General features: G+C 35.9%; 1 protein-coding gene across 1 annotated transcript in view; it reads right to left on the minus strand.

The window, feature by feature from the left end:
• Window positions 1-5,669: 5,669 nt before the first annotated feature.
• The window catches only part of LOC126975901 (tektin-2), a 33,794-nt gene continuing 11,952 nt past the window's right edge, over window positions 5,670-27,511 (minus strand). The window contains exons 2-7 of the mRNA XM_050824017.1: window positions 24,083-24,207; window positions 20,854-21,070; window positions 18,933-19,147; window positions 16,008-16,230; window positions 14,202-14,425; window positions 5,670-5,974 (exon numbers count right to left, since the gene is read on the minus strand). Of these exons, the coding sequence (XP_050679974.1) occupies window positions 5,782-5,974; window positions 14,202-14,425; window positions 16,008-16,230; window positions 18,933-19,147; window positions 20,854-21,070; window positions 24,083-24,207 (1,197 nt within the window). The 3' untranslated portion in view covers window positions 5,670-5,781. The remainder of the gene's footprint in view (window positions 5,975-14,201; window positions 14,426-16,007; window positions 16,231-18,932; window positions 19,148-20,853; window positions 21,071-24,082; window positions 24,208-27,511) is intronic.

The following is a 27,511-nucleotide window of genomic DNA, read 5'->3' on the forward strand; positions in this document are numbered from 1 at the left end:
TAAAAATTATATTGTACTTTAAAGTTCGGCTTGTATTTTGCAACACGCTCTGTGTTTCTCAGTTTTTTTTAATTATGCTTTTTTATGTCGTTTGCAAAAAAATACTTCTAACTTGAACATTTTATGACGCATAATGGATTAATTGTTATTTATTCACGAGAATGTACGGTGCATGTTTTAAATATGAATTATTATTAACAATTACATAAATTGTAGCAATGTTTCCTCACAAATTATATTTGATTGTTTTCTATATTATTTAGATTATCTTATTGAGTTCTCAATGCACGAAGATAATTCAATGCTCAGCACAATATATCTAAGGCATAATAAGGTAAGTAGTGGTGTTACCGTTTATTAACACTATATTAAGAGTTACGATCATTTACAAAAAAAATTATGAGTAAGAAAAATGGGAAAAATTTCCTTTTAAAACAACGTAACGGACCCACTGTTTTATTTTTACACTATCTAGCTTAAGCGCCAGTGATACAAATTTTCTTGGGCTGGTTATAGACTTTTAGTTAATACTTAAGTATCCATCTTTACTCTGTGCTTTTGAATAATATTGTTGTGACTGTGTGATAGATATTTCAATTATAGTAATATATTAGACTTCAATAATCTCTACATATTGCGTGTCAAAATGTTGAGAATATAGTTACTTTACTGTAGCGCGAATATTAAAATAAACGTCTCTTACTGCATCTCGAATTTCAGGTACCTTCGCACTACATCGATCCGTACCCGTGAAAATACGGTCCGGTGTAGTTGTAGAACTATTTCTAACGGTTGACGGAAAGAAATCGGATGACGGAAGCCCGATCTAGTGCGTAAACTACCATAGAAATAGTTCGACTACTTCGGACCGTGTTTTCACGGATACGGATCGGACGTAGTGCGAAAGTGCTCTTAAAGTGTTCTTTTGCTTTTTTTTCAATAAGCAGCTTTCTATGTGCAAGCCAGTTCGAATTTTAAATTAAGTTGCCTCATTGGTTGCCATGTTTTGGAGCAAAAGATCGTTCCATTTTTAAATAACACGACAGATATGCGTTTATTTTCACACAACTTTTGTCAATTTTGATTTTAATTTTGTGTATGTACCTGCTTACTAGTTTAATCATTATTATTAAAGTATTTTCATATTAAGTTGGCAAATGGACTAGTTGTTCACGTAATGGAAATTGAATACAATCACTAATACCCAAGGTCAACAGATGCATTGCCGGCGTTTAAGAGAGTATACTTGCTTGAAGGTCCCTGAGTAGCACTGATTTTTTTTATGATAATAAGGGGTCAGACGAGCAGGACGTTCAGCTGATGGTAATTGATACGCCCTACTCAGAGACCTTCAAGCTATCGAAGTACATAGCTTGAAGGTCCCTGAGTAATACTTATTTTTCTATGATAATAAGGGGCCAGACGAGCAGGACGCTCAGCTGCTGGTAATTGATACGCTCTGCATATCACAATGCAGTGCCGCTCAGGATTCTCGAAAACCCCAAATTTCTGGGTGGCACTACAATTGCGCTCGTCACCTTTAGACATAAGATGTGGCGCCCATCAGACCGAAACACAGTATTGCATACATGCTTCACGGCATAAATAAGCGCCATTGTGGTACCCATAATCTAGCCAGCATCCTGTGCAAAGGAGCCTCCCACTGGTATTCCCTGTAGCCTTTCGGGAATACAGCAGTTGGTAGATGATGGCTCAAAGTGGCATTACGCAAACAAACTGTGGCTTTGTACAAACGCACGGTTGTGTAATGCCAGACATCAATGCGGGTAAATTGATGATGAATTGAGATGAATATAATAGCACTTTGACATTATTCCCGTTGATTTAAATTCGGCTGATGATGACCTGAACAATTCCTCCTCAAATAGTTATTACTTTACTACCGTTGCTAATAGAGATCTACCTTGTATACGAAACCAGGATGGAATAGTTAATTACTAGTTTTATATTTTTAGTAACAATCGAATTATTCAAGACAATAAACGAAGAAAAACATTCACTTAAGCTTAACGCCCGATTAAATTTGTAGACAGCCACAAGTTTGGACAAAACAATATTTACTTCCGCAATTGAACAAAAAGTCAAATGTAAATAACCTGTTAATATCGCATCCGACCACGTGACAGTCTGCATGATTCCATTGCATTGATCTATCATATAGCTGGTTTTAAATTATACAGTACTTCGGAGAACGGGTTTGAAGACGTAATGGTCACTAAACAAAACGTGACACGAAATATTATCAACATACTATTTAGGAAGCGTGCTTTATCAATCCTCTTAAATCTTAGCTACAAAGACTTCCTAACATATGATCGTAAGCCTGCCGGAACGAGTGCTCTATGATCGAAAAATCGATTCGTACATTTCCGTATATGAAATCATGTCCACCAAAATACACGTTCACGATTATTTAAAGGTACAGCCACTTAAATTTTATTGAGATTGGCTTAAGGTATGATTAAAATTATGTTAAATTTCTTGACAACCTATTTGTTAGTTAACTTTGAACTTCCGCATTTATTAACAATTATAACAATCAGTGTTGGTATTTCCTCAAATCAACAGCCTTGAGGTCTACAAAGAGTAGTTACAAACAATAGAATAGAGTTGGGAATAGGGTGTGTGACGCTTACGATAGCATTTATTTACTCAATGATTTAAATCGTTATAGTCCGTTACTTTGAGAAAGGATTCATTGTCATAAATTTAGTAGATATTGAATTTTGTAGTTCATGTTTTACAGAAATTAATAATCATTAGCTTGTGCTGTCTCAGTACGAGCATATATGTAATGCAGCATAGCAGGTATGTAATCAAGTAATTACATTTATGAATTAATTTACGCACGTTGGAGTTTTGGGATAGATAAAGCTTATGCCAGTGATGACTTACGGTACGCAGACGTGGTCGCTAACTATGGGCCTTATGAGAAAGCTCATGGTCGCTCAGAGGGCAATGGAGAGGGCTATGCTCGGAGTTTCCCTGCGAGATCGAATCAGAAATGAGGACAACCGTAGGAGAACCAAAGTTACCGACATAGTCCAACTGATTGCGACACTGAAGTGGCAGTGGGCAGGGCACATAGTTCGATGGACAGATGGCCGTTGGGGCAGTAAAGTCCTCGAATGGTGACCACGTACCGGAAGACGCAGTGTTGGTAGACCCCCACAAGATGGACCGACGATCTGGCCAAGATACATTAATACATTGGATGGCCGTAATACATTGGATGAGGGCAGCGCAGGACCGATCGTCGTGGAAAACTTTGGGGGAGGCCTTTGTCCAGAAGTGGACGTCTTCCGGCTGATGATGATGATGATGAAAGCTTATACTGCACATAAATAGAAAAATCACAATCTGTGCAGATTTAGTTTGATATTTTAATTATTGACTATGATCGATATTTTAATTAGAGCAATCATTTCATAGCAGGTATGTTATCAACTAATTATATTGCCGGAGGTGAAATTCTGACATGGCGCCGTGCGTGATTCTTTGCGGCCTCCACGGCCCACGTCCTACTTCGCTGTGAAAGCCAGGGCTAACAGCATAGAGGAGGTTTTAGTCGGTATGGGGCGTCCTCTTACGCGGACACTCGAGTCCGACATATTACGCCCTGTTCCGGGGCGAAAATACGTAACAGTATTTCCTCCTCTAAAAAAAAAGTGCCGTGCTTAAGGCGCTTTTCATCTTGGACATTCATAAATCTAGCGGGCCCGATGGCATTCACCCGATTGTGCTGTGGACATACGCTCCGCAATTGACGAAAGACGCATTGGCGCCGGTCCTTACGCGTCTTTTCCGGCTCTTACGCATGTTTTCCTCTACTGTCACTAGATGGCGCTCTTACGACGCTATACAAATCGTAGTTTACTTTTAAGCGATCGAATAGGTAAAAAATCTCACACTTGGTACTCAATTCCGTGGTCACTTAGAAGGGAAGGGAAACTTGCCTCTAAAATGCTTGGTGTACTCAGTAAGGCGAGACAGTACTTCACTATAAGCCACCGCTTGCAACTATATAAGGCGAAAATTTGGCCTCACATGGAGTACTGTTCGCACCTCTAGGCGGGCGCTCCCCAGAACCAGTTTTTTCCATTTGACCGCATACAACCAAGAACGGCTCGAATTATCAACACTCAAGTCATCCCCGATCGGCTTGACTCTTTGGCGTTGCGTAGAGAAGTGGGTTCTCTCTGCATCTTCTACCGCATTCCAGCGGCCTAATTCCACCACCGGACTTTACGTCAAAATGCAAAATACTACCCGCATCACGTTGACGTCTGGTATTCCACAACCGCGCGTTTTGCAAGAAATTTCTTGCCTCGCACAGCCACTTTGTGGAATAAATTACCGACTGCTGTTTCCCGAACCGATACGACTTAGGGACCTCCAAGAAAATAGCAGTAAAGGCCGACAACGCATCCCTTGACACACCTGTTATTGCGGATGTCCATGGGCGGTTGCCTCACAACTCCCCATACGATTCGCCTCCTGTTATGTAAAAAAATATTTAAATTAAGATATATTCTTACCGCTCCGTATATATTTTAAAGATTTTTATTAATTAAAGTAAACTTTCTTGTCAATTTTCACTAAGTATGCCGTAGGTCTAACCATACTTAAGTTGTAAGTCAAATACAGTGTATTTTTAGAAATATACTCATCAAAAACTTCTTAAATATAATTGTGTTTCCATGGCAACGCCCGTATTTAGTTTGGTCAAACTTCTCATGTGTTTATTGCGGAATACAGAACTTATGATATGAAATGTTTGCATCGAGATACTCAGCAATTTACGAGGTTTCCAAGCATATATTATATAATATATAAAGTTTGTTCCGTTTAATCAATATCCAATTATTGCAAAATATTATTTAAGGTTTCTTATATTATACTTTCTTCTTACAAATTTATCTCGTATGATATCGGAAGACAACAAAATATTAAGTTTAAGTAATTTATTTAATTCAGATTTTCGGACATGCCTCAAGTAAGTCATTATACGACCAGTTCATTGGACTTACATAGCCATTTGCCTCGTTCTACTCTTAGACCGAATTTCTGGAAATGTAGTTATCTTAATATATATATTTCTTTTGTGCGTCTGTTGTAACTGAACTTCTCCTAAACGGCTGGACAGATTTTAATGAAACTTTCTGCGTGTCTTCAGGCGGATTCGAGAATGGTTTAGATCCACAATTGAACTACCCTCCTAAACGGCTGGATTTTGATGTTTTTTTGTATGTTCCAGTGAATTTGAGATTGGCTTAGATTCTCAATTCCGTCCATATCTTAATATATATATATTTCTTTTGTGCGTCTGTTGTAACTGAACTCCTCCTAAACGGCTGGACCGATTTTTCAAATTTAAGACATGTGTACAGGACAACGTCTGTCGGGTCCACTAGTAATATATAGATTAGTATTTTAGTGTTTTAGTGTTTAAGGAATACACAAAAAAAATCTAATTTGCCGATTTTAAAAATTATTCCGTCAGTAGAAAAAAAGTCCTTACGTTTTCATTTTTTATTCCAATGTTATCAAATTCAGTCTGATACTTTTCAAGATATATAGTATCAAAGCTTTTGTCATAAGACCATCGTACCAATACACACAAGCTATTTGTACTAAATTAAAATACCTTCTACTCAACAGTTTTTATTCGATCATAGTCGCTATATGAACACATTCAAAACACAATCAATTTGAACAACAATCAAAAACAAAATGGTTAGCTAAAAATCAGCACCACATTCAATTTTCAACAACCGGAACTTCATCCTTCATACTCGCCAGTATCAAGTTCTTATCGGTACCTTGAGGTCGCTTTGGTTCGAGGGCCGCTCTCATTTCAAGGGCTCTCGTGTCCGTCTCCAGAGATTGTTCCTTGTCATTAAGATCTATGGAGATCTTAATCGATGCAGATTCGAGGGCGTTGTACGTTGCCCTGTAAAGATATAATTTTGTCGTTAGACGTGCTGTTTTTGTTGATTAAGGGAAAAATAGAAGACGGAAAGTCAGGTTTGAAAACAATATTTCTCTAGTTTTGCCAGCCAAAAAACATTGTGTTAAATCAACACAATGTTAAAAAAAGGATTTTTTTTCTTTTTCTTCATAAAAACGTTTGCAGAAGCTCAAATAATCAAATACTTAATGCATTTTATTATTGTTATTATTTTAGTTTAATTTAAAACATTGGAAAACTCCAGTGGAAAGCTCCTCTGCACAGGAAGCCGGCTAGATTAAGGGTACACACAGGGCAACAACGGCGCCATTTCTGCCGTGAAGCAGTAATGTGTAAACATTACTTGTGTATCGCAATACCGCTCAGAATTGTTGGGGTTTTCAAGAATCCTGAGCGGCACTGTATTGTTATGACCATCAGCTGAACGTCGCTCGTGCTCGTCTCGTCCCTTATATTCATAAATTTTTACGACCACAAAAAATGTATTAGAGACGATATTAGTAAAAGATTACTTAACATTGGATGAACTATAAGGGATATATTTCACCGGGACACCACGGTGTTTATAAGTTACCAACTAGAAACCATGCGGACACCAGAGTCAACACGCGTCCGGACACCAGGTGAGTAACTCTCTAGCTGTATATATTTTGTTGGTAGCGGCGACTGCACCACTATGGTGTCCCAGTGAAATGTAGCCCTTATCGTCAGGCCCTCTATATTTCATTGATCTGCTCAGTATTCTTGAAAAATTAGCTATAATCCTAAATCTTTGTCTAAAGCTTCTTTGTAAGCAAACATTTGAAAACTATAAAGGTAGCAAATACCGGAGAAAATCATGAGAAACTTTCAATAGCTCAAACGTTATAACTTACGGTTTATTTTAACCTTCCGCTTTCAGTTAATTTTATAAAGTACTCTTTTTTAACCGATTTCAAAAAAGGAGGAGGTTCTCAATTCGTCGGTATGTTTCTTTTTATGTTTGTTACCTCTAAACTTTGGACTGGGTGAACCTATTTTGATAATTCTTTTTTTATTTGAAAGCTGGTGTTTCCCGTGTAGTCCTTTGAAATTTGGTCCAGATCTGACAGTGGGCAATCATGAGAAAATCATAAGTCTTTAATTTGCTATATGTGCACGACAGTTTGGTGAGAGTTTGGTTAGGTTTCTGGGATCCATGACAACGTAACGGCACTCTTCAATTCTTAAACGGAAATTAACAATACTGGGCCAATTCTTTTTTATGCCATCCGGATATTTTGGTCACCTACCGTAACGTCGTTATGATCAAGTTATTATGACATGATTCATTATTCCGAAAATCACAATATACGTTACTATAATTTGATTAATTAATTACATTGTATAAAAATACGCAATTATTCTAATACTTTTTAGTGCATATTGTATCTATTGTTTTGAAATAGTGTTTTTGAAGTCGTTTGTGATTTTTCTGCAAAAAGAAGGATCCATTAAAGTGTCCCTTACTATCTGCTTGTATCAAAACCAAAAGACCTTATGTGTCGTATCCTTAATTAGATTGCAATAAGAGCCATTGGACACAAAAATTATGTGTCTTATTTAGTATATCCTATAGTCTTTCATTATACTATAGCGTATATAGGATCAAAGCGTGCAATAGTGATCATATTAAACGGCGATAAGGCAAGATAGAAAAGGCAAGCGACTCTATTGTTACTGTTTTTGGTTGACAAGCCGAAAAAAGTCAGCCAAATTTGACATTAAGCTCCTTAATAATAATAATAATAAGCCATTTATTCCATAACCCTTCTTTTTCAATCAAATATTAGTAATTTAAAGTTGTTAAAATCTAGTGTTAGCTTTATTTAAAGTGACCAATTTAATTATTTATTCTTATATAATTTCGGTTGTGGACCCCATTTTGGGTATAGGCCTCCCCCAACTTTTTTCATTTTTCCCTATCCTTGCCCTGATCAATCCAGTTTCTCCCCACCGCCTGCATGATGTCATCTGCCCATCGCTGGTTTGGTCTACTAGTCCTTCTTTCAAGTGGTGGTCCTCTCCGTTTGGTGGTCTCTATTGACCACCTTCTGTCTGTGTAGCATGCAATGTGGCCAGCCACTAGCCAACGCACACAATTACAATTCAAGATTGGTAACGCCTTACATGGCTGTGTGCGTTAGCCTAGTTATTCAATATTCAAAATACTTTGGACTGAATGTCAAACGAGTGACTGTTTACGACTTGTCAATCAAAATCGGTAACAATCATAAAAAAGATTTGGCCTAGTATTGCTAATTTGCGCCTAAGAATTGAAGAGTGCCGTTACTTTGTCATGGATCCTAGAAACCTAACCAAACTCTCACCAAACTGTCGTGCACATATAGCAAATTAAAGACTTATGGTTTAATCATGATTGCCATTGTCAGATCTGGACCAAATTGCAATTCACACGGGAAGCACCAGCTTTCAAATAAAAAAAGAATTATCAAAATCGGTTCACCCAGTGCAAAGTTTAGAGGTAACAAACAAAAAACATACCGACGAATTGAGAACCTCCTACATAACATAATTTTTGATGAAAAAAAGCCCGCTGAGTTTGTTGCGCCCATTCTTCTCAGGTCTGAGGCATTCTTTTTGGAATGAGTGGTAATATTTGACTTTCAATAAGTGATGTCACATCCTGTTTTGAATAAAAATATTTGAATTTGAAAAATTTGAATTCTATATGGTTTATCTTTGGATAGTTACCAAGCAGGTGCGATATGATTTAATTCGCTTGTGGTATCAAGCGAATTAAATTCATTTCATTCATTTCAATTCATATATCACTCTACCGAGAGTCGTATATTATTTCTTTATATACTGAACGAGTACGAGTATATATCTCGATATATAAATAATATAAAAACCTATTATACTATAGACCCCATTTAAATTGCAAGTACAATCCATTGTCTGCAATGAGTTACGATGACATCACAGCGTGGCAAGAATCTCGATTTAGGGTCAGGAAATCAGTAACCATAGTGACGGCCGAGCGGGTAACTTGGCTACAATCTCTGGATCACATCCAAAAACGACTACTCACTTCCAACACTAACATTAAGAAAATCCACGAGAGCTTTGTTAAATTAAAAGAACTATCGTACTCGGGCGGAACCGCGTTAACGAAGCTAAATGTTTTACACTTCTTTGAAGCAATACTAAATGTGTACAAAGAATCTTATAGCAATAGCTATAGCTCTCAGATTAGCTTTAAATTAACGCCTCGGGATTTTTATTTTCCTTCTTTTATTTTATTTGTATAGCGTTTATAAAAAAGTATAATTCTTAATAAAAACAAATTTAGCCTAGTTTTAGTGAATTAGTATGATGGTTCATTTAATGAATATAATCTTATAATTAACCTTCCCATTATTCAATTGAAAAATACAGATTTGGCAATAAATAAGAATGATGTAGGTGTATTATTGAATTTTCATGGGACATTAACGTTTCTGATTTTGAATATAATAGGTTTGTTTGTTGGGTTATTGTTTTCTATTCCTACCTTTCAACAAATTAAGAAAGATTGAAGGTAGCAAGGTGTGGTCCAACCACGTGGCCGAAAGTTCCTTGATAACAGCATTGTAGTGGAGCACAACGTGAGAATAATATCAAAGTTTCAGGCTTGTCATACGAAGGTGAAATTCAGCGGCAGGGATCAAATCAAACACCTCTTCGGAACACTCCTCTCCCCGTAAAAATGCGGTAGAAGACACACACAGTGAAGCGACGTCTATACGCAACGCACGATTGAGCTGATAACAGAGCAATGGATCTCCGAGAATTCGAATAACTGTCAAATGAATACAGTCAAATGGTTCAAGCTGATACTGGGGGGTGCGAAAGACCAGTTATAAGAGCAATACTCCATTTGTGAAAACACTACACAATATACTTTGAATTACGCTAGAATATGTCCTGGTTTGAAATGCTACTGAGTTCTATTTTGACCCCCAAAGTTTATTCGAGGCAAAGTAAAATCTTTGCCTTCCAGAGGACTGCAGAGTTAGCAATCACTCGAGATTTCAAGACTCAGTATTCTAATACTAGATTAAAGTTTGGTGCGCTAATTTCATAAGTTGCCATATGGCAACGTGAGCAAACATGAGATATTAACGAAGCGCGGCGAACTGACAAAAGTCTATCCATCTAAAACAATCTAAACTTTTAATAGTAGTGTATAATTAACTCAGTAATAAAAACAACAATAATAGGATTGCTTTTAGACTAAAACGGAAGCTTTTACATTATCGGAGACATTAGAAAATTTAGTAACAATCAGTTGCAGACCAACCTATTTGGAAACAATGTGAAAGTAATCAAACTTCAACGCTTTCAGGAAACCAAAACCACATTCTATGATATGACAAAAGTTTTAGACTATTAAGCAATTTATTTTAAATTAACAATATTAATACACAATGAAATTTGGTCAGAACAAATAAATGGTAAAAGCTCTCTAATAGTCATTAACCGCAAGAGAAAGGTTATCAACAGTTATCGACCGACTGATTTGTTATTTACTTTTCATCAAAGATCTTTTTTCATTTTCACGTGCCTCCCTGCATTCCAATCAGAAGCGGATTTTTAAGTTATCTTTGTACTCTGCTAACATTTAAAATATTTTTAACTTTAATTAACGGTTAAATTTATTTCGAAGATTTTCAGAAATGCTACGTTATTATACCTGTTACACAAAGAACAAACCTGTTACAATATAGAAAAATAGTAATGCAGTGGCATTTATAGTTTAGTAAAGTTTTGGCATTTTTGACCTATTTTTTCTTTTGTCTAAAATATCACTAATTAAAAGTTGATAGGTCTTCTGGTTTTAGTGACATAACAAAACGTATACGTTTTCACTGGTTAAAACATTACAATCTCACTAAAACCAGAAGGCCTACCATCAACTTTTAATTAGCGATGCAATTCCGATGCAGTTCAGTTAAGGTAATCTAAACGGAACCGCTTAAATTCGTACCATAAAGTGCGTTTTACTGAATGGCGTTTGGATCACTTATGAAGAATGAATGAAATAAATTTGTCTGTGGTCCGCGGTGTGAGAAAGAGAACGTTGCATAAGTTTGTCTCTCTTACTCGAACCATATGCGTTACGTTTCGAAACCTAAAATGATATGATTTTAGTAGTTTTTTTGTGTAGAAAATACTAAAAATACATTTTAAAACTGTGCTTTATAGCGTCAAATTATAAACAATTAAGACCTTTTTTGTACTTATTAAATAATCTATATATATAAAAATGAATTGCTGATCGTTAGTCTCGCTAAAACTCGAGAACGGCTGGACCGATTTGGAAAAATAGGAAAATGCTGCTAAATTAAATAAAAACAACAAATTTGTTTTTCCTTTGATGTGTTCATACATAATTTCTATGAGAGAATTTATTGACGCACGGTTTGACAGATCTGCTGTGAAACAATTTCATTACGACAGCAGGGTGCATATTTTACGAAGTAATTTTTGATGTTACAATATATTATTGACAAATTCATATAAAAACATTATTTTATTTATTATATACAGAACAACGTCTGTCGGGTCAGCTAGGTAATATAAATATATAATTTTTTGAATTTTAATATAGTTCTTTGAATTAAAAATTAAATGTTTGCTTAGGTGTTTTCGTAAAATTACGAGTTATGAACGCACCTCCATTGATGTTTGATTTGCCAGGAGCACAGAGTACATTTTTTTTAATTCGTTCTTGCGAACAGGCTATAGCCCGGGCCCTTATTGCCTTTTCTTTAGTATTTTCATTTGCGGTATTTATTTTCAGTAAGAATTTTGTTTTACAAAAAAGTCCAATAAAGTATTCTTATCTCATCTTTCATCAATAAAATCCTCTAAGGATGAAGCAACGTTTTTCGAATCACTCACTTTAACACATAAGCTATCCAGTTTAGGTAGAACTATTACCATTATAGTACGAATGAATGAACGAACTAAATCAATTTGCGATATAATTTCTTGATTTGACGTCAACCTTAAATGTATAGCTCTAATGACGACGTGTTACGAAATAGCAAAGCAGTCCAATTTAGGTTCTCCGTTGAATCGTAATAAGAGTTCATGGTAGGCCCGCTGGTTAGAAATTAAGTCAATTGATAATCTACCGTTTAATTGTAATATCACTAGTGAAATTATAATGTCACAGGGCTTGACTAACAAATTTACTCTTTACATGCTTAAACATAAAATATATATGAATGATAAATTAGAATTACATTAAAATCTCAATATAAGTAGAATTTAATCAAAATAATTTTTTTCCGTTAGAGGAATGTAACATGAATGTGAAAGGTCAATTTCTTCACTTATACCAACTTTACCTAATCCATACAATTATATCATTCGTTAAGTTTGGCTTTTGAAATAATTGCCTTAACATAGTAAAGGTCAATTCTGGGATTCTTTTGGATGTGATGAAAGAAAGAACATTTTAATAACTGGTATTCCCGAACTGGGCGTCAAAATCACGAGCAATTATTGCCAAAGAGCGTTGATACAATAAATGGTATTTTTGTGGTGAACGCGAATAATTTAACCATCTGGAGGGTATATTGAACAAAGATGATTTAACTCCATTTCGTGACCTTGTAACTTGATAGAAGATACAAATTTCATTCCGCACTGGTCGACTATTGGAGAGAGAGAGACCCTTATCAGTTCAGTCATCTGCAATGCATATTGGAGGCAATCAATATATTATTGATGCAGAAGAAACACTGTAGCTGTTAGCACACAGCCTTGGGCACTCCAGCTTTCACTGTCTCACGGTTCGATTATATATATCCGTTGACAACGACTTGTAGCAGGATGCTAGTAGTCCATTTGCAATAAACACTCGGAAAAACTCATGAACATAATTATGTATATCATGTGCTAGCGGAACTTTAAATACCTATCCCTAAAAAGGCAAATTGTACTTTGCTGAGTTGTTGAAGAAATTATTTCTTTTTATTCTTTAATGGTTCATGATAGAATTATTTCACCATGTATCCTACAGAAACCATACTATTCAAGCCATTCCTTATAAGACAAGAGACAAGACATCAATATTGCTCGACAAACTAAAAACATCAACCACAGTTTCCAGAAACTTAACAGAAATTAGATAACAAAAAAGACATAAGAAATTTGCCCAAAACCAATTCACACATTGCTATTGCAGACGCCAGCACTGGTAATGCCGTAAACACGGGCCATGCAGGTCTCTCTCGGGAAATCGTCGACCAGTGCCGGGAGAAACTTGTGTCTTTTATCGAGTTCTCTCTTGAGAAGGTCGCGGAATGGGGTAAATTGAACCTTGTCCAATTTAACCCCCAGGAGACTCAAGTTTGCGCGTTTACCACTAAAAAAAAGCCCCATTTGTCGTATCACCGCTCTTCGACAACACTTCCCTCATAGCCTCGCCTAGTATCGGAATACTGGGTCTCGAAATCTCGAGCGATTGCCAATTTCGTGGCCATCTGGAGGGTAAAGCCAAATTGGCTTCGAAGAAACTGGGCGTCATTAATAGAGCACGGTAATACTTCGAGCCGGCCCACATTCTAGCGTTCTACAAAGCGTCCGGCCACACATGGAGTTTTGCTGTCATCTCTCGTCTGGCGCACCCCATTATCAGTTCGATCCATTTGACCGCGTGCAAAGTAGAGCAGCTCGAATTGTCGGGGACCCAGTGCTCTGTGAACGGCTGGATCACTTGGCGTTGCGTAGAGATGACGCTTCATTGTGAGTCTTCTACCGCATTTATCACGGGTGTTCCGAAGAGCTGTTTAACCTGATTCCTGCCGCTGAGTTTCACCTTCGCTCGACACGCCACAAGTTAGGATATCATCCCCACCATCTGGATGTGTGGCGGTACTCCACAGTGCGGTTTTCAAGCAGCTTTTTTCCACGTACTACAAAGCTGTGAAATGAACTTCCTTGTTCGGTGTTTCCGGGATGATACGACATGGGTACCTTCAAAAAAACGCGTACACCTTCCTTAAAGGCCGGCAACGCTCCTGTGAATCCTCTGGTGTTGCAGGAGATTGTGGGCGGCGGTGATCACTTAACAACAGGTGACCCGTACGCTCGTTTGTCCTCCTATTCCTTACAAAAAACTCAACCAAGATGAAAAATATCCCCTTCCTTTGTATCAAACGTCCACACTCACTTTGCGCAATCCTGTTTCTCCTGAAGTTGCCGTATGGTCTCCCTGAGGTTCATTACTTCTTCCTTCATTCCAATGTCAGCCTCGTCGGATGCCAATTCGATGCCGGGTCGGTAGCCACGTGTTTCAAGTCTGGTCTCAGCAACCTTAAGAGCGTTCACTTTGTCAGCAAACTGTTCTCCAATAGTTTTCAACTCGTGCGCCAGTTTATCCATATTTTCTTCCATCTGGCAGAAAATGTTCGATTAGTGCATTGCATAACTTTGATTATTAGTCTAGTAACTAATATACTTAACATGCCGAACTTGGGAATTTTTACGATAAATAAATGTACTCTGTAAACAAAGTGGATGCCTGTCAGAATGTTTAAGAAAAATTAATTCTAGCTTTGTTAGTTTTCTCATGATAAAAGTTACCACAGAAAACTAATTCTTTTATTTTATTTTTATTTTCATAGGGTGGCCAACAGCCATCAATACAAATACATATATCTACATGTATACATATGGGAGGATGGATAATAATAATGGATGGATAATGGACAATTAATAGCCCTACAAATAGCTAAATAGTTTTTTAACGTTTTTACAAATTTCTTACAGCTTAAACTAATTAAAGGCATTACTATGTACTTGGAATCTTATGCATTTTTGCAATTCAAATTGACTTAAAGTACTTATACACTTATATTGTCATTATATTAGTTTTCTGTGACCTGCAAATAATCTTGTTTAATATGTTTCTTAACACTAAGTAAACTTGAACAAAAACGATGATTTCGGATGATTTTAGTTTGTTAAAGTTGTTCGAAGTACCTGGTAAAAAGGAATATGATCTACAGTTTGTGCAACATGAGTGGAATATGGAGGCATTTGTTTTTACTAGATTGTTGGTACTTACGGATCATTGAGGTTTAATTTAGATAACAATTAATTAATTATGAGTAGCAGTCAAACTAACTGGTAGGTTGCAGCGTTCGTACGCGCCCACAGCTGCGATACACATGTAAAAGTCACTTATTTTCTCAAAATTAATTCTTTTAGAAATACTTTGATGTCAGTTAAATTACTAGCACCACTTTGGAACCTATGATGATGATGGTGGAAACCTTTTTTTTAAATGAAAATAAGGGACAAGACGAGCAGGACGTTCAGCTGACGGTAATTGATACGCCCTGCCCATTACAATGCAGTGCCGCTCAGGATTCTTGGAAAACCCCAAAAATTCTGAACGGCACTACAACGGCGCTCGTCACCTTGAGACATAAGGTGTTAAGTCTCATTTGCCCAGTAATTTCACTAGCAACGCTGCCCTTCAGACCGAAACACAATAATGCTTACACATTACCCATAATCTAGCCGGCATCCTGTGCAAAGGAGCCTCCCACTGGTAATAATAAACCTGATTGATGCTTTAGAGAAGGAGGTGCTACATTCAAATAAACCTGAAGGTCAGTTGTCGACAGCCGTAGTACTGTATGACCTAGTTCGTGAAGCAGTACCTACACTATAAAATGTTATGGTCAGATATGGTCAGCACACGGTACATTTGATAGGTGATGTAACTAAGACGGCGTTCACTAATCATCTATTTTTTTAATAAACCTACCTCTAAATTGTTAGTCAAAAACTTATTGATGCACAAATCATTTGAAACCGGTGTGGGCCTACCTATAGGGATATGTCTACTAGTCAAACATATTATATCATTAAAAAAACGAAGAATAACCATTACTTTATTGTACTAGAACGAAATAATGTTTCTAGTTGAGATTATAAGGAGCACATGTTTGATGTTCCATAGTCATACCTTCATCTTTTGCCACTGCAACTCATTCCTCGCCCGTTGCGTGTCGTAGATCCTTCTCCGCAGCATATAGTTGGTGACATCGGTCTGCGCTCGCAACGTGTTCCTCGCTCGACCTCGAGCCACAAACAACAACTCCCGCAGTCGGAGGGTATCCTGCAGCTCTTTAATCGCCATATCCCTCGTAGCCTCACATTTTTGAAGCCATTGGTCGTATGTTATCATTCTGAGGGGCAAATATAGACTTAGACAACAAATATATTATAGACTTAGTTAATATAGAGATGAGTTTTAAGCAATTTTTTTGTGTTAAAGTGATATTCCTCACTTCTGGGATTAAGTATACAAATGAAATTAATAACCAAAATTTATGAACGATATAGGCCAGGCATAGCCTGTTGTGTTTTCATAAGTTATGTATAGGTGGTATTGATATTCCCGAGTTGACTAAGCATAAACTCTAAGCTGAAAGAAGAAGATTAATAACGGAAAAAGCCTCAAACTGAACAGATATTGATCAGAAAATCGGGAACTGACTGACAAACGTAAAACTATTTTCGTCAGGGTTTAAGAAATAACTAACTGCTACTTCACTGATGTTCCTGTCCAAATCGGGTTCTATATTCAACATACGCAGCTTAAACTGAAAAAATGTTTACATTGACCAATAATATTATAAACAACTGGAGTAAACGAAGTCATGGATGGCAGTCGAAGCGGCTTTGTTTTTGTATGACGTGAATTGTCTATATGTATAGAACGTCATTGGTATTTACAAAATATATATACTTAACTCATAAGTACACCTGCGAATCATATCAGTTGAGTCACAACTGCATTTACCGGCACTAACTAAACATATTTCAGACATAGGAGGGCAAAATCACCGCCTCTTAAAGCACTATCACATAGTGAAGCAAGAAAGCTTTGCAAGCTTCAAGCTAGATTGCTTTTTGATTAAGTTTCGATAGGACTTTGTCGAGACGTTGGCGAGTGAACCACAAAGATTCTTAACCAAAATATTTAGTACGTCACATTGCATATAAAAAAGACAGTGCAGTATAATAATATATAAAAATTTGTAAATTTTGAAGTTGGCATCTTCGTCAGTAGTCGGCATGTTTATTGTAGAAATAAAAGAATCATTTAATTTTCTGAAACCACGATACAAGTGAACTTTTACAAAAAAAACTTCATTATAATAACATCAACATAATAACAGACATAAAAATTTATATGTTTAAAGTACATACTTATTCATAAAACAAAAATATAATGAAATAAAATTCCTTTGTCAGTTGTGGGATTCGAACTCACGCTCCCTCTCGGGAAGTAGAGGTTAAATCCGGCGTCATACACCACTCGGCAAACCTGACTTGAGAGCAGTAGTTGAATTTAATGATTCAACTTCACCCTACTCCGAGCCTGTAATTCGACATGCGATAGATGGATGAAAAAGTTTGAGGCGATGTAATAAAACAATAAACACTCCGTCAAAATTCAGATGAGCGACGCATATCGAAAACAAGGGAGAGGGCTTGGCAGATTTAGTCTGGTTAAAACGCATGATTTTGATAGTTTATAGATGCGGTTGACTGTGGAGGAACGCGACAAATTCATACGGTGAGGAAGATAATAGTTTGTGGTGCGAAGATGGACTTGGGCGACAGGGATCAGTTCAAAGAGGTCATAGGAACACTCTCAGTGATAAATGCGGTAGAAGACAACGAAACGACATCTCTACGCATCAATAAGTGACCAAGACGTTTAGAAAGTACTGGCAACTCTGCGTTGTACGCGTTCAAATGGTTTGAGCTGGGCTGCACCAGACCAGAGATGTGAATAATACCCCATGTATCAGATCTGCGCCTTATAGTACAATATGTGGGCTGGCTTGAAGTAGTGTCTTAGTCTATTATGACCTCCTCCAATAAATCTTCAAAGCCTTCGGATCTGCCATGAACTGTTATTGCGATTCAATTGAACATGAAAAATATGAACTGCTTTGCTATTTCATACCACGACGTCATTAGAGCTTTCCAATTTAGGTTAACGTGAAATCAAGTCCGAAATTGAATCGCAAACTGTTTTAGTTAGTCATTCATTGGTACCATGAGGTAATATTTCAACCTAAACTGGATAGTTTAAGTGTCAAAGTGAGCGATTCAGAAAAAGTTGCTACTTCCTTAGCGGACAATAAATCATTTTGTTAATAGTTTTTTTAAAAATAGTGAAAGCGTACATAAAATTAAAATGGAATTGATGTAATATGAGATGAGAATACTTTACTAGACTTTTTTGTAAAACAAAATACTGAAAATAAATACCGATAATGAAAATACTAAAGACATGGCTGTAAGGCCCCTGGCTATAGCCTGTTCGCAAGAACGAATTAAAAAAAAATGTACCCTGTGCTCCTGTTAAATCAAACTTGAACTTACGAAATGCAAACCTTTGATTTGTAATTCAAAGAACTATATATATATAATACTATTATCACATTAGTACTAAAAAGGCCATAATGGTTTATAATCTGCCGCTATAAAGCGCAATTTTAAAATGTATTTGTAGCAATATCTACGCAAAAAAACCGCTAAAATCATATCACTATGGGTTTCGAAACGCAACGCATATGGTTCGAGTAAGAGAGACGGACTTATGCAATGACTGTACAGAGTCATCTCTTTCCCAAACCGCGGACCACAGACAAATTTCTTTCGTTCATTCTTCCATAAGCGATTCAAACGCCATTCAGATAAAGGCACTTCATGGTACGAATATTAGCGATTCAGTTTAGGTACATTAACTGAATTAAAAGCTAATTCGCTAATTAAAAGTTGATGGTAGGCTTTCTTGTTTGCTTTGAGAACATACACTCAAATTATCCTCGCCGTGCTATCAACTGAATAAAAACAATTAATAGCTGACCTTTTCGGAGTCTTCAGCGAATCAGTCTTGTATGTGATGTTCGCGCATTCCTTATCCAGGTTGAGCATGTCCTTATCAATCTGCAGCGTCTCGTTCTTGTCGTTCAGATCCAGTTGCAGCTTGAACTTGACAACTTCCAACTTGTTGATCTTCTCCCAGGCAGACTGACATCGGTCGATCAACATTTTCTTGTTGCTTTCAGTTACACACAGTTCCTGTGCCATAGTAAAAATAATTAATGTGACACATTTCTCTATTTCTTTTTGCTTTCTTGCCACCCGTGAGAGTGATTTCGGGAAAAGGGTAAGTGTTTAAAAGGAGGTTTGGGTATAATATCGGTAACATGAGCGCGCGAAGTGGTAGAGTTTGTTGTCAGATATTGCTAACTCATTTTCCGAGAGGTCAACACGCATACACTGCCAGACTACAGATTTTGTGTGTTTCTGACAAGAAAGAGAAAGGAAATAGATGAAGAGAGGCTGTGAGATTAACCTACGAAGTTGTGTGTAAATTGTGCTATATTTATATATCTTTTCCTCTTATATAATTACGGCCATTTTCAATAACCTATCTATCCTTAGTTTAACTTACTAGAGGTAGACAAATCTATCCTTTTACGCTTACTTACATTTCAATAACCTATCGACATAAAGCATTGAACTATAACTATATTGGACATAACTTTGGATAGATAAGATCTTATCATTAAACTATGACAGCAATGTATCCGTCACTAGAGATACGTTACTGAAAACGGCCGTTAGTGTATTGTAGTGTTTGGTATTGGCTGACAAGTGACTATATTTAGCCGATCCGATACCCGGGCCATGCTTGTTAGTGTGATGAATTGTTTGTAAGTAGGGCTTTACATTACATTATTTTTATCTGTTATCTCTGTAGCTATATACCATAGCCATAGCTAATATTCCATGTAGAATAAATGCTAAAGTTGTTTAAGAGAACACCATACGCGAAGACCTTTTGCGTAAGTATATCATGTATTCTTAGAAAACGAGTAGCGATTATAGTTTGGTCCTTCGAAAAAGAGTTTAGTAGAATTTAGGTTTTTTTTCTGCAAATAATAAATTATTAATACGTTTCGCTTCATTTCGATCATTCAAAGTGAAAGGCAAATAAACTATTAAATTTAGCTTAAACTAAGCGCTTTTGAATCGTCTCTATAAATATTTCTTTTAAATTACTGAATTTACCATATGTTCGGAAAGGTTAAGCTCGTGACAAGAACATACAAGAAACTCAACGGCCCCCCTTTTCAATCAAATAAGAGTATTTTACAAGGGCTGTATTAAACAAAACAAATTACTTTGTAAGGTGCTGCATCCAATATATGAATCGTGTTTAAATAATAGAAATTATTTCTTAAAAAGTAATAAATAATAAACTGTATAAATACGAAATTATCGTATATTGGATGCATCTACCTTTAGAGCTCGAATTCATTGTTTGCGTAAGGATGCTTCGTGAACATGATGATCGTTATTACTGTCACAATTAGTAATTGCATCCAACAAATACAATGATTTATTAACTATAACAGGTCGACCTGAAACCACAAGCATTGTCTTACTATTCGTCATTAAAGTAAAGCCAATGACATCTGAACTAACTCCTATGATTCTATAGTTAGAAAGAATTAAATTATTAATAATAATACAAAGATATAAAAAAGTATTATTTATTTTTCTAAAAATATATTCCTTGAGAGAGAAAAAACGGCAGAATAAATTCTCCCAATGTTCTTTTGTGATCCCTTTTCATAGGCTTCTTAATCAAGGGTCTTTAGGTAGAATGACTTTACTGATTTTTAATATAAGAGCAAGCAAAAGGCCAAGTAACTTATAATATTATTCTAAAAAGCTGCTGGCCTTAATTTTTAAAGTTTTATTCAATTGTTAGGTACCTTCTTCAGCTCAGTATCAGCCAAATCGTACGTCAATTCAGAGCTCCTTCGCCCATCTCTGTTCGAAAGACATTCAGAGCACACAAGGAGAGGCAAGTTGAGCTGTTCAAGCTCCCTTTCAGTTGAAGCTTTCTCTTCTTTAAGAGCAGCCATCTCTCTGTCCAAGCGATCTAACAGTTCCTGCAGTGTCGACTTCCATTGTTCTATTTCATAGACTCTAAAACAGATAATATTATACCTTTACTGATGGGTTTGTAAGGAGAACGGTTTGCAATTTTGTACCTACATATTAGGCAAAAGAAATTTGTAAGGGAAAGGTGTTCAGAAAGCTTAAATTTGTAATCAATATTATATTAAAATATGCTTTAATACAATAATTTCGTCAAAGATTGTCGAAAAGTATTATAAATAATAAACAAATAAACAGGTTGTTTGCGTAAGAGCTAGTTACTTATGTTTAAACTCGACTTTAAAAAAAGAGTCATACAGTCGAAATTCCCTTTCGTTAGGGACTTATCGAACTATTATTATTATAATTATGGTAAAATTTGATGTTAACTTCGTAACAATATAATTTTATATAAAATATCGTTTTACTGGCAAAGAGCTCATATGAGAATAAACACTACAATTATGTAGGGATGTTTTACTTCAATAATTTAAATATTTACACACTATAAAGAAATTACTAAATTATGTATTTATTTATTCTTTATTATTACCCTGACGGTCATCATTTGTATGGAATTAACCACTATGTAGTTTTAAAGTAATTTGTTAATAAAAAGCTTATATCAAATATAACGTATTAAAATTTAAGAATCAACATAAGACTGCCTTTTAGGCAAAACATCATAATGCGTTCAAATGTTTCAGGTTGTGTTCTACATTCAGGGTGTTCAGTTTACATAGCCCTAACTGGCAATATCTCTGACCGCGTCGCTCAACAACAGTGTTCAAACAACAAAACATGTTAAAACATAGCGCAGATTGTTAGAACGCGTGACCGATGTTTGTCTGATAGGACCCTAACGGCTTCTTCTACTGTCAGTAATTAGCTGTCAATAATCTGAAGCTCCAATATACCCGATTCATTCTTATCGCCTTATATTGGGACGCGTGAATTGCAATTTACATACAAACTTCTATCGCTGGTAAGCTATACGTCGTCCCATTGACAGACAGCGTGTACGGATAAGGTAAGTTACCGTCGATAAGTTTATTGGGACAGAAATGTCAACGATAATTACAATTTTATCTCAAGAGATAGACCGAATATTGGGAACGGCCGTTAGAGCGCTTTCGCACTACGTCCGAATCCGCTCCGTACCCGTGAAAAAACAGTTCGGAGTAGTTGTAGAACTTATTATATTGTAGTTTACGCACTAGATCCAGCTTCTATCATCCGATATCTTTCGGAACGTGTTTTCACGGGTACGGATCGGACTCTGATCGGACGTAGTGCGAAAGCGCTCAAGATTTTATAATCGATACAAAGACGTTCCATGAGTTACCACAAATTTGGTACAGCTTCGTGATTTCATACAATAATATAAACGTTTTGGGGTTGAGTGGAATTTTCGTGTACTTATCTTTACAAAGGGAAAAGCGTTGAAGTGGAGCATTACGGTTACCGCCGTGTTGGCTTGCAATTGAGATTTCTTATCCTTCATTATTCTTTGCGTATCGTTCATTTTCAGAGTGTAGCCCAGAAAATATTGCGATACCCACTGTGGTTTTATTTATAATAAAATTATTTTTTTATTATAATGAATGCATAATAAATAACAGCATGAAAATGAGCCAATATATCTTCTTAATATATATAAACTAGCTGACCCGGCAAACGTTGTTTTGTCATATAAAGTATAATTCACCCGATAGTTTTATAAGTAATAAAATATTGCCTATATTATAGCCTGTACATCATTTTGTTCTATTGTCAATAGTTTTTGCAGCGCACGCAAAAATAGGTTTTCGATTTTACACCTTGTGTTACAAAATAGCAATTTTATTACGGATCCCTAATTTTGAAAAAAAAAACATAGCTTATAGCCTTCCTCGATAAATGGACTTCCCAACACTGAAAGAATCATTCAAATCGGACCAGTAGTACCAGAGATTAGCGCGTTCAAACAAACAAACAAACACTGCAGCTTTATAATATTAGTATAGATAAGTATAGATTACGTGTCATGTTGTTTGTCCGCGATGGACTGATTTTAATGGGGATCACTTCATGGGATGCAGTTCAGTCCGACTTGAGAGATAGGATAGTTTTTAATTCGATTTGGGACCCATAATTATTTTTATTTTCTATATTTTTTGGTATGGACATGTTTTCTATGATAGAATTTAGTGACGCATGGTTTGACAGTTCCACTGTGAAACAATTTCATTATAACAACAAGGAGCATTTTTTACCAAATAATTCTTGATGTATTGATATATTATTGGCAAATTCCTTTATAGGAATTTGCCAATAATATTTATATTGTTTTATAACAGTATTTTTTTATTATCTACAGAACAACATCTGTCGGGTCAGCTAGTATATTATATATCCTAATATGTCCCAATTTCTTTTTATTACTATCCTAGTGACCCTTAGTTATAGGTGACAAGGCTGCTTAGGAAAGTAGGAGTATGAACCGAAGGAACAGCTATCACTCCTCCCACAGCTTGGAGGAGATGAGCCCATGATGAATCACTACCACGGGAATAAAGAACCTAAAGAATTGTGAAAAAATAAGTAAATATAAGTTATATTGTCTATTATAGAATTGTCAATATCGCCGGTGTACGTTGGATGCATTTTGCATTTGAATTTGCGTAAAAGTTACATTTTTATTATAATTTTAGTTAACCCGGCGATTAAAGACCTTTCCAGATCTCGTTTTCAGGGGGACTGCGGTTGAAATGAATCAAGATAGTATTTGTGACAGTTGTCATTATAGAGTTGAACACCATTTGTTGCCTCGGACGTGGTGTAGACAGATGGTTTTTGGCAAAATTTGCTGACAGTTCGCCAACTTTTACGCAAAATCAAACGTACCGTTACAATTACACGCGATTTAATACCTTAAAAATGTTTTATTTAAATATAAATTCACAAAATTCCTAAGTAATGTACAGTAATAGGGAATCTGTGACGTTTACAGATACATATATACGCACCCAGCGTTAAAAATAATTTTTTTCACCGCTATATATGCATATTGTAAGTTACCTTGCCCGAAGACGGTTGTTGTTATGATAGCTGTCCCATTCTGTTTTGATTCTGGTCTCATTGCGGAGCTGATGAGAACTGTAGCGAAGGTCGAATGCATCTGCTCTTCTTGTATCCGCGGTAACCTAGGTAAAGTGTACGATGATCAAATATCTATTTATTTATTCTACACATAATGAAATCGTGATCGCTATGTCTGTCTGTCTGTTCGCGATAAACTCAAAAACTACACCGATTTTAATGCTGATTCCACCAATGAATAGCGTGGTTCTGGAGGAAGGTTTAAGTATATAATTTGTTTAGTTTTTATATATATTTTGTATACATTAATGATATTTGTTGGAGAAAAACTTAAAGAAAACTCCTTGAAAAAACGAAGATTTTCATAAAAAATGTGCATATAATGAAAACTACTCGGCCAAACTATGTAAAATTGTTAAGGGACCAAATGGCATCTATTCCGCATCGAACTAAAGAATTACGTAAATCGGATCATAAATCTCAGCGTAAGCGGTGTACATACATAAAAAAATACAGATCGAATTGGGAACCTCCTCCTTTTTGAAGTCGGTTAAAAAATCGCGTAGGTTTAATCTAAAACTAAATCTAAAGAAACAGCATTCTTTAATTGGAGCGTCCCCAGCAAATTAAAAATTCCGCTTCAACATTAAAGCAACACAAGTGAAAACAATTATTTAAGAATGCCAAGACACAAAAGACTTTGTCCCCGCTCTGGTTTTTATTTAAATATCATTTCAAATTTAACGAGAAATTACGTTTGTGAAAATCTCTGGCAGATGTTAATCAAATTTTAATACGATGAACAGTATACAATCGCAATTTAATGTTATAATTGATTCCCATGCAAATGTTAATAATATATTCACGCATTCACGCCAACATTTCGCACGCTGAGTAGGAGAAAAGTAGAAGAGTGGTAAGTTTCTTGCAACCGTGCTTCAAATTAATTGGCTAAAGCCATGGTGGGAATCTTAAGCAATAAAGAGTAAGAATTAAGATAAATACGTATTTCTGAATGATCAATTAATTAATTTGGATATAAATTAAAAGTTGTCACTCAATCATAAGGGTCTAAGTCTTTTATTTTATAATAAAGAATTTATATGTTTGCATATCTCGAAAAAATATCATAGAGGGCCAAAACCATCCTAAATTTTAAAGCCTTTTTAGTTCATAACTTGCAATATATAAGAATGAATAAATAATAAGGGCGAAGAAGCCCTTCCTTGCCTCTTGGGCGTCTTTAATAAACAATTTCCCTCGAGGTAAAAAGCCTGTGTTCAAAACCCGAAGCTATACGTTGTACGAGTGAAAACCATTTCAAAATCTGGCTGTATTGTGTGTGCCTTTGCCTCTTTCATATTGAATGGCGAAAATTTAGGATTACTTACCTACGGTCTATCAGTTTCAATAATTATACTAAATTTCGTTTCCGGTCTAAATATTTTTTGCTTAGCTGACCTGGCAAAACAACGTTTGCCAGGTCAGCTAGTTATAATTAAAACATATCAAAGCAGAACTGTTAAAACGTGCTTCTTCGTGCAAATTCTATATCACTGAAATTCTCATACAAAAATAAATAACAATAACTATGCAACTCTTAGTTGGAGTAGCAAAGTGTACTCAATGTAGAGGTTTTCTATAAAATCGAGTCAGTAGTTATGAATTTATCTTCAACATAATATATCGAAAGATCGAGAGAACCGAGGATATACGGATTAACCTCTCTTGTAAAGTGTCGAATTTATTTATTTATTTATTTAATAGGTACACACAACAGAATTTCAACAAATACATAATAAACAAAAAAAACTATCAGATAAATACAAGATAGGCTGCAACTCCACGAGGGTGTGTACTCAGCATGTTTAGCATAAATTAATAACTATGAAAATACAACAATAATAGCGATTTTATAACTTGCTTTAGGTAATGTAGTATCATAAAAGAAAAAGACAGAGAAAATATATATTTGGACAAATAGAAGTGAATAATTATGGTAATAATATTAAGATTTTTTTTTTAATTTAAACAAGTTAAGGATTTTATATAAAGTACATTTCCATTTACAAACAGATGAACTGTGGATGTCAGGTACTTCACTGATTTCAAGTAGTAGTGCATTGTATGGACGACAAATTCTATAGATAAGGTTGTGGAAGGACACGTTATTATTGCAGAACGGAATGATAAAGTACTACTAGATACTATTCGCACTACACCAATCGAGTAGAGTATCAAGATCCAATTGTAGGTCAATACAGTCACTAACAGTTTTAATTCGACAAAAAATTTTAAGGTCATCCGCATAAAGTAGGGAAACATTTCTTAGCCTAGGGATCAGATCATTAATATATATAATAAACATCAATGGGCCGAGATGGGATCCCTGAGGGACGCCGGATATGATAGAGACTCGTCGTGAGTAGAATCCCTTTAGAGCTACTAATTGACTACGATTGGATATATAAGATTTTATCCAACGTAAGAGGCAACCATGCAGCCCCATAGTCTCCAATTTACAGGCCAATATTCTTTAATTTACTCTATCGAAAGCCTTTTGAAAGTCAGTATAGATAGAGTCAACTTGACTATAATCTTTTAAAGCTCTACAAATAAAGTCTGTATACTCCATTAAGTTACTAGTGGTTGACCTTCCTTTTAAGAAACCGTGTTGCTTCTGAGTGATATGCGGGATAAAGTGGTGGTATAGGTGGTCGTAAACTAAGGACTCTAATATTTTGGCAAAACTGGATAAGATGCTTATAGGCCTATAATTAGTACAGTCGCTAGGGTCATCCGATTTGTGTATTGGTATGATGTGCGCTTCTTTCCAAGCATGAGGAAAAACACCAGTTTGTATAGATTTGTTAAAAATCAAGTAAAGAGGGTCTATCAGAGCCTCTGAGCAATGCTTAATAAAGTAGGGAGGAATGCCATCTGGCCCAGCTCCTTTGTTAGGATCCAATGCATTGAGTTTCTTAAAAAATATCCTCTTTAGATATGTGCACTGAAAATAGAGGATAATTAACAGTAGGCTGACTTGATAAAGAATCGTTCATGTGCCTATCTGGTTCAAAAACTGATGAAAAATACTCGGAGAAGAGTTCGGCTGCAGCTTCACCACCAGTTGCAATTTTGTCACCAAACTTAATGGTCTCGGAGATTGACGGTCCAAGTCTTTTACTTTTAATATAAGAAAAGAATAGTTTGGTTGAATTATTAAGCGACTCTTCCACACTTAAAAGGAATGAGTTATAACAAGCCTTAATCAGAGCCTTGGACCTAGAGCGTAATAACCGAAACTCGTCGAAGTCCCTTGGATTATTGGTTTTTTTACATTTTTTGTGAATACGATTTTTCTCTTCTATACAGGCTTTCAAAGATTCTGAAAACCAGATAGGATAG

This window comes from Leptidea sinapis, chromosome 38 (genome assembly GCF_905404315.1).
Source record: "Leptidea sinapis chromosome 38, ilLepSina1.1, whole genome shotgun sequence".
Classification (NCBI taxonomy): domain Eukaryota; kingdom Metazoa; phylum Arthropoda; class Insecta; order Lepidoptera; family Pieridae; genus Leptidea; species Leptidea sinapis.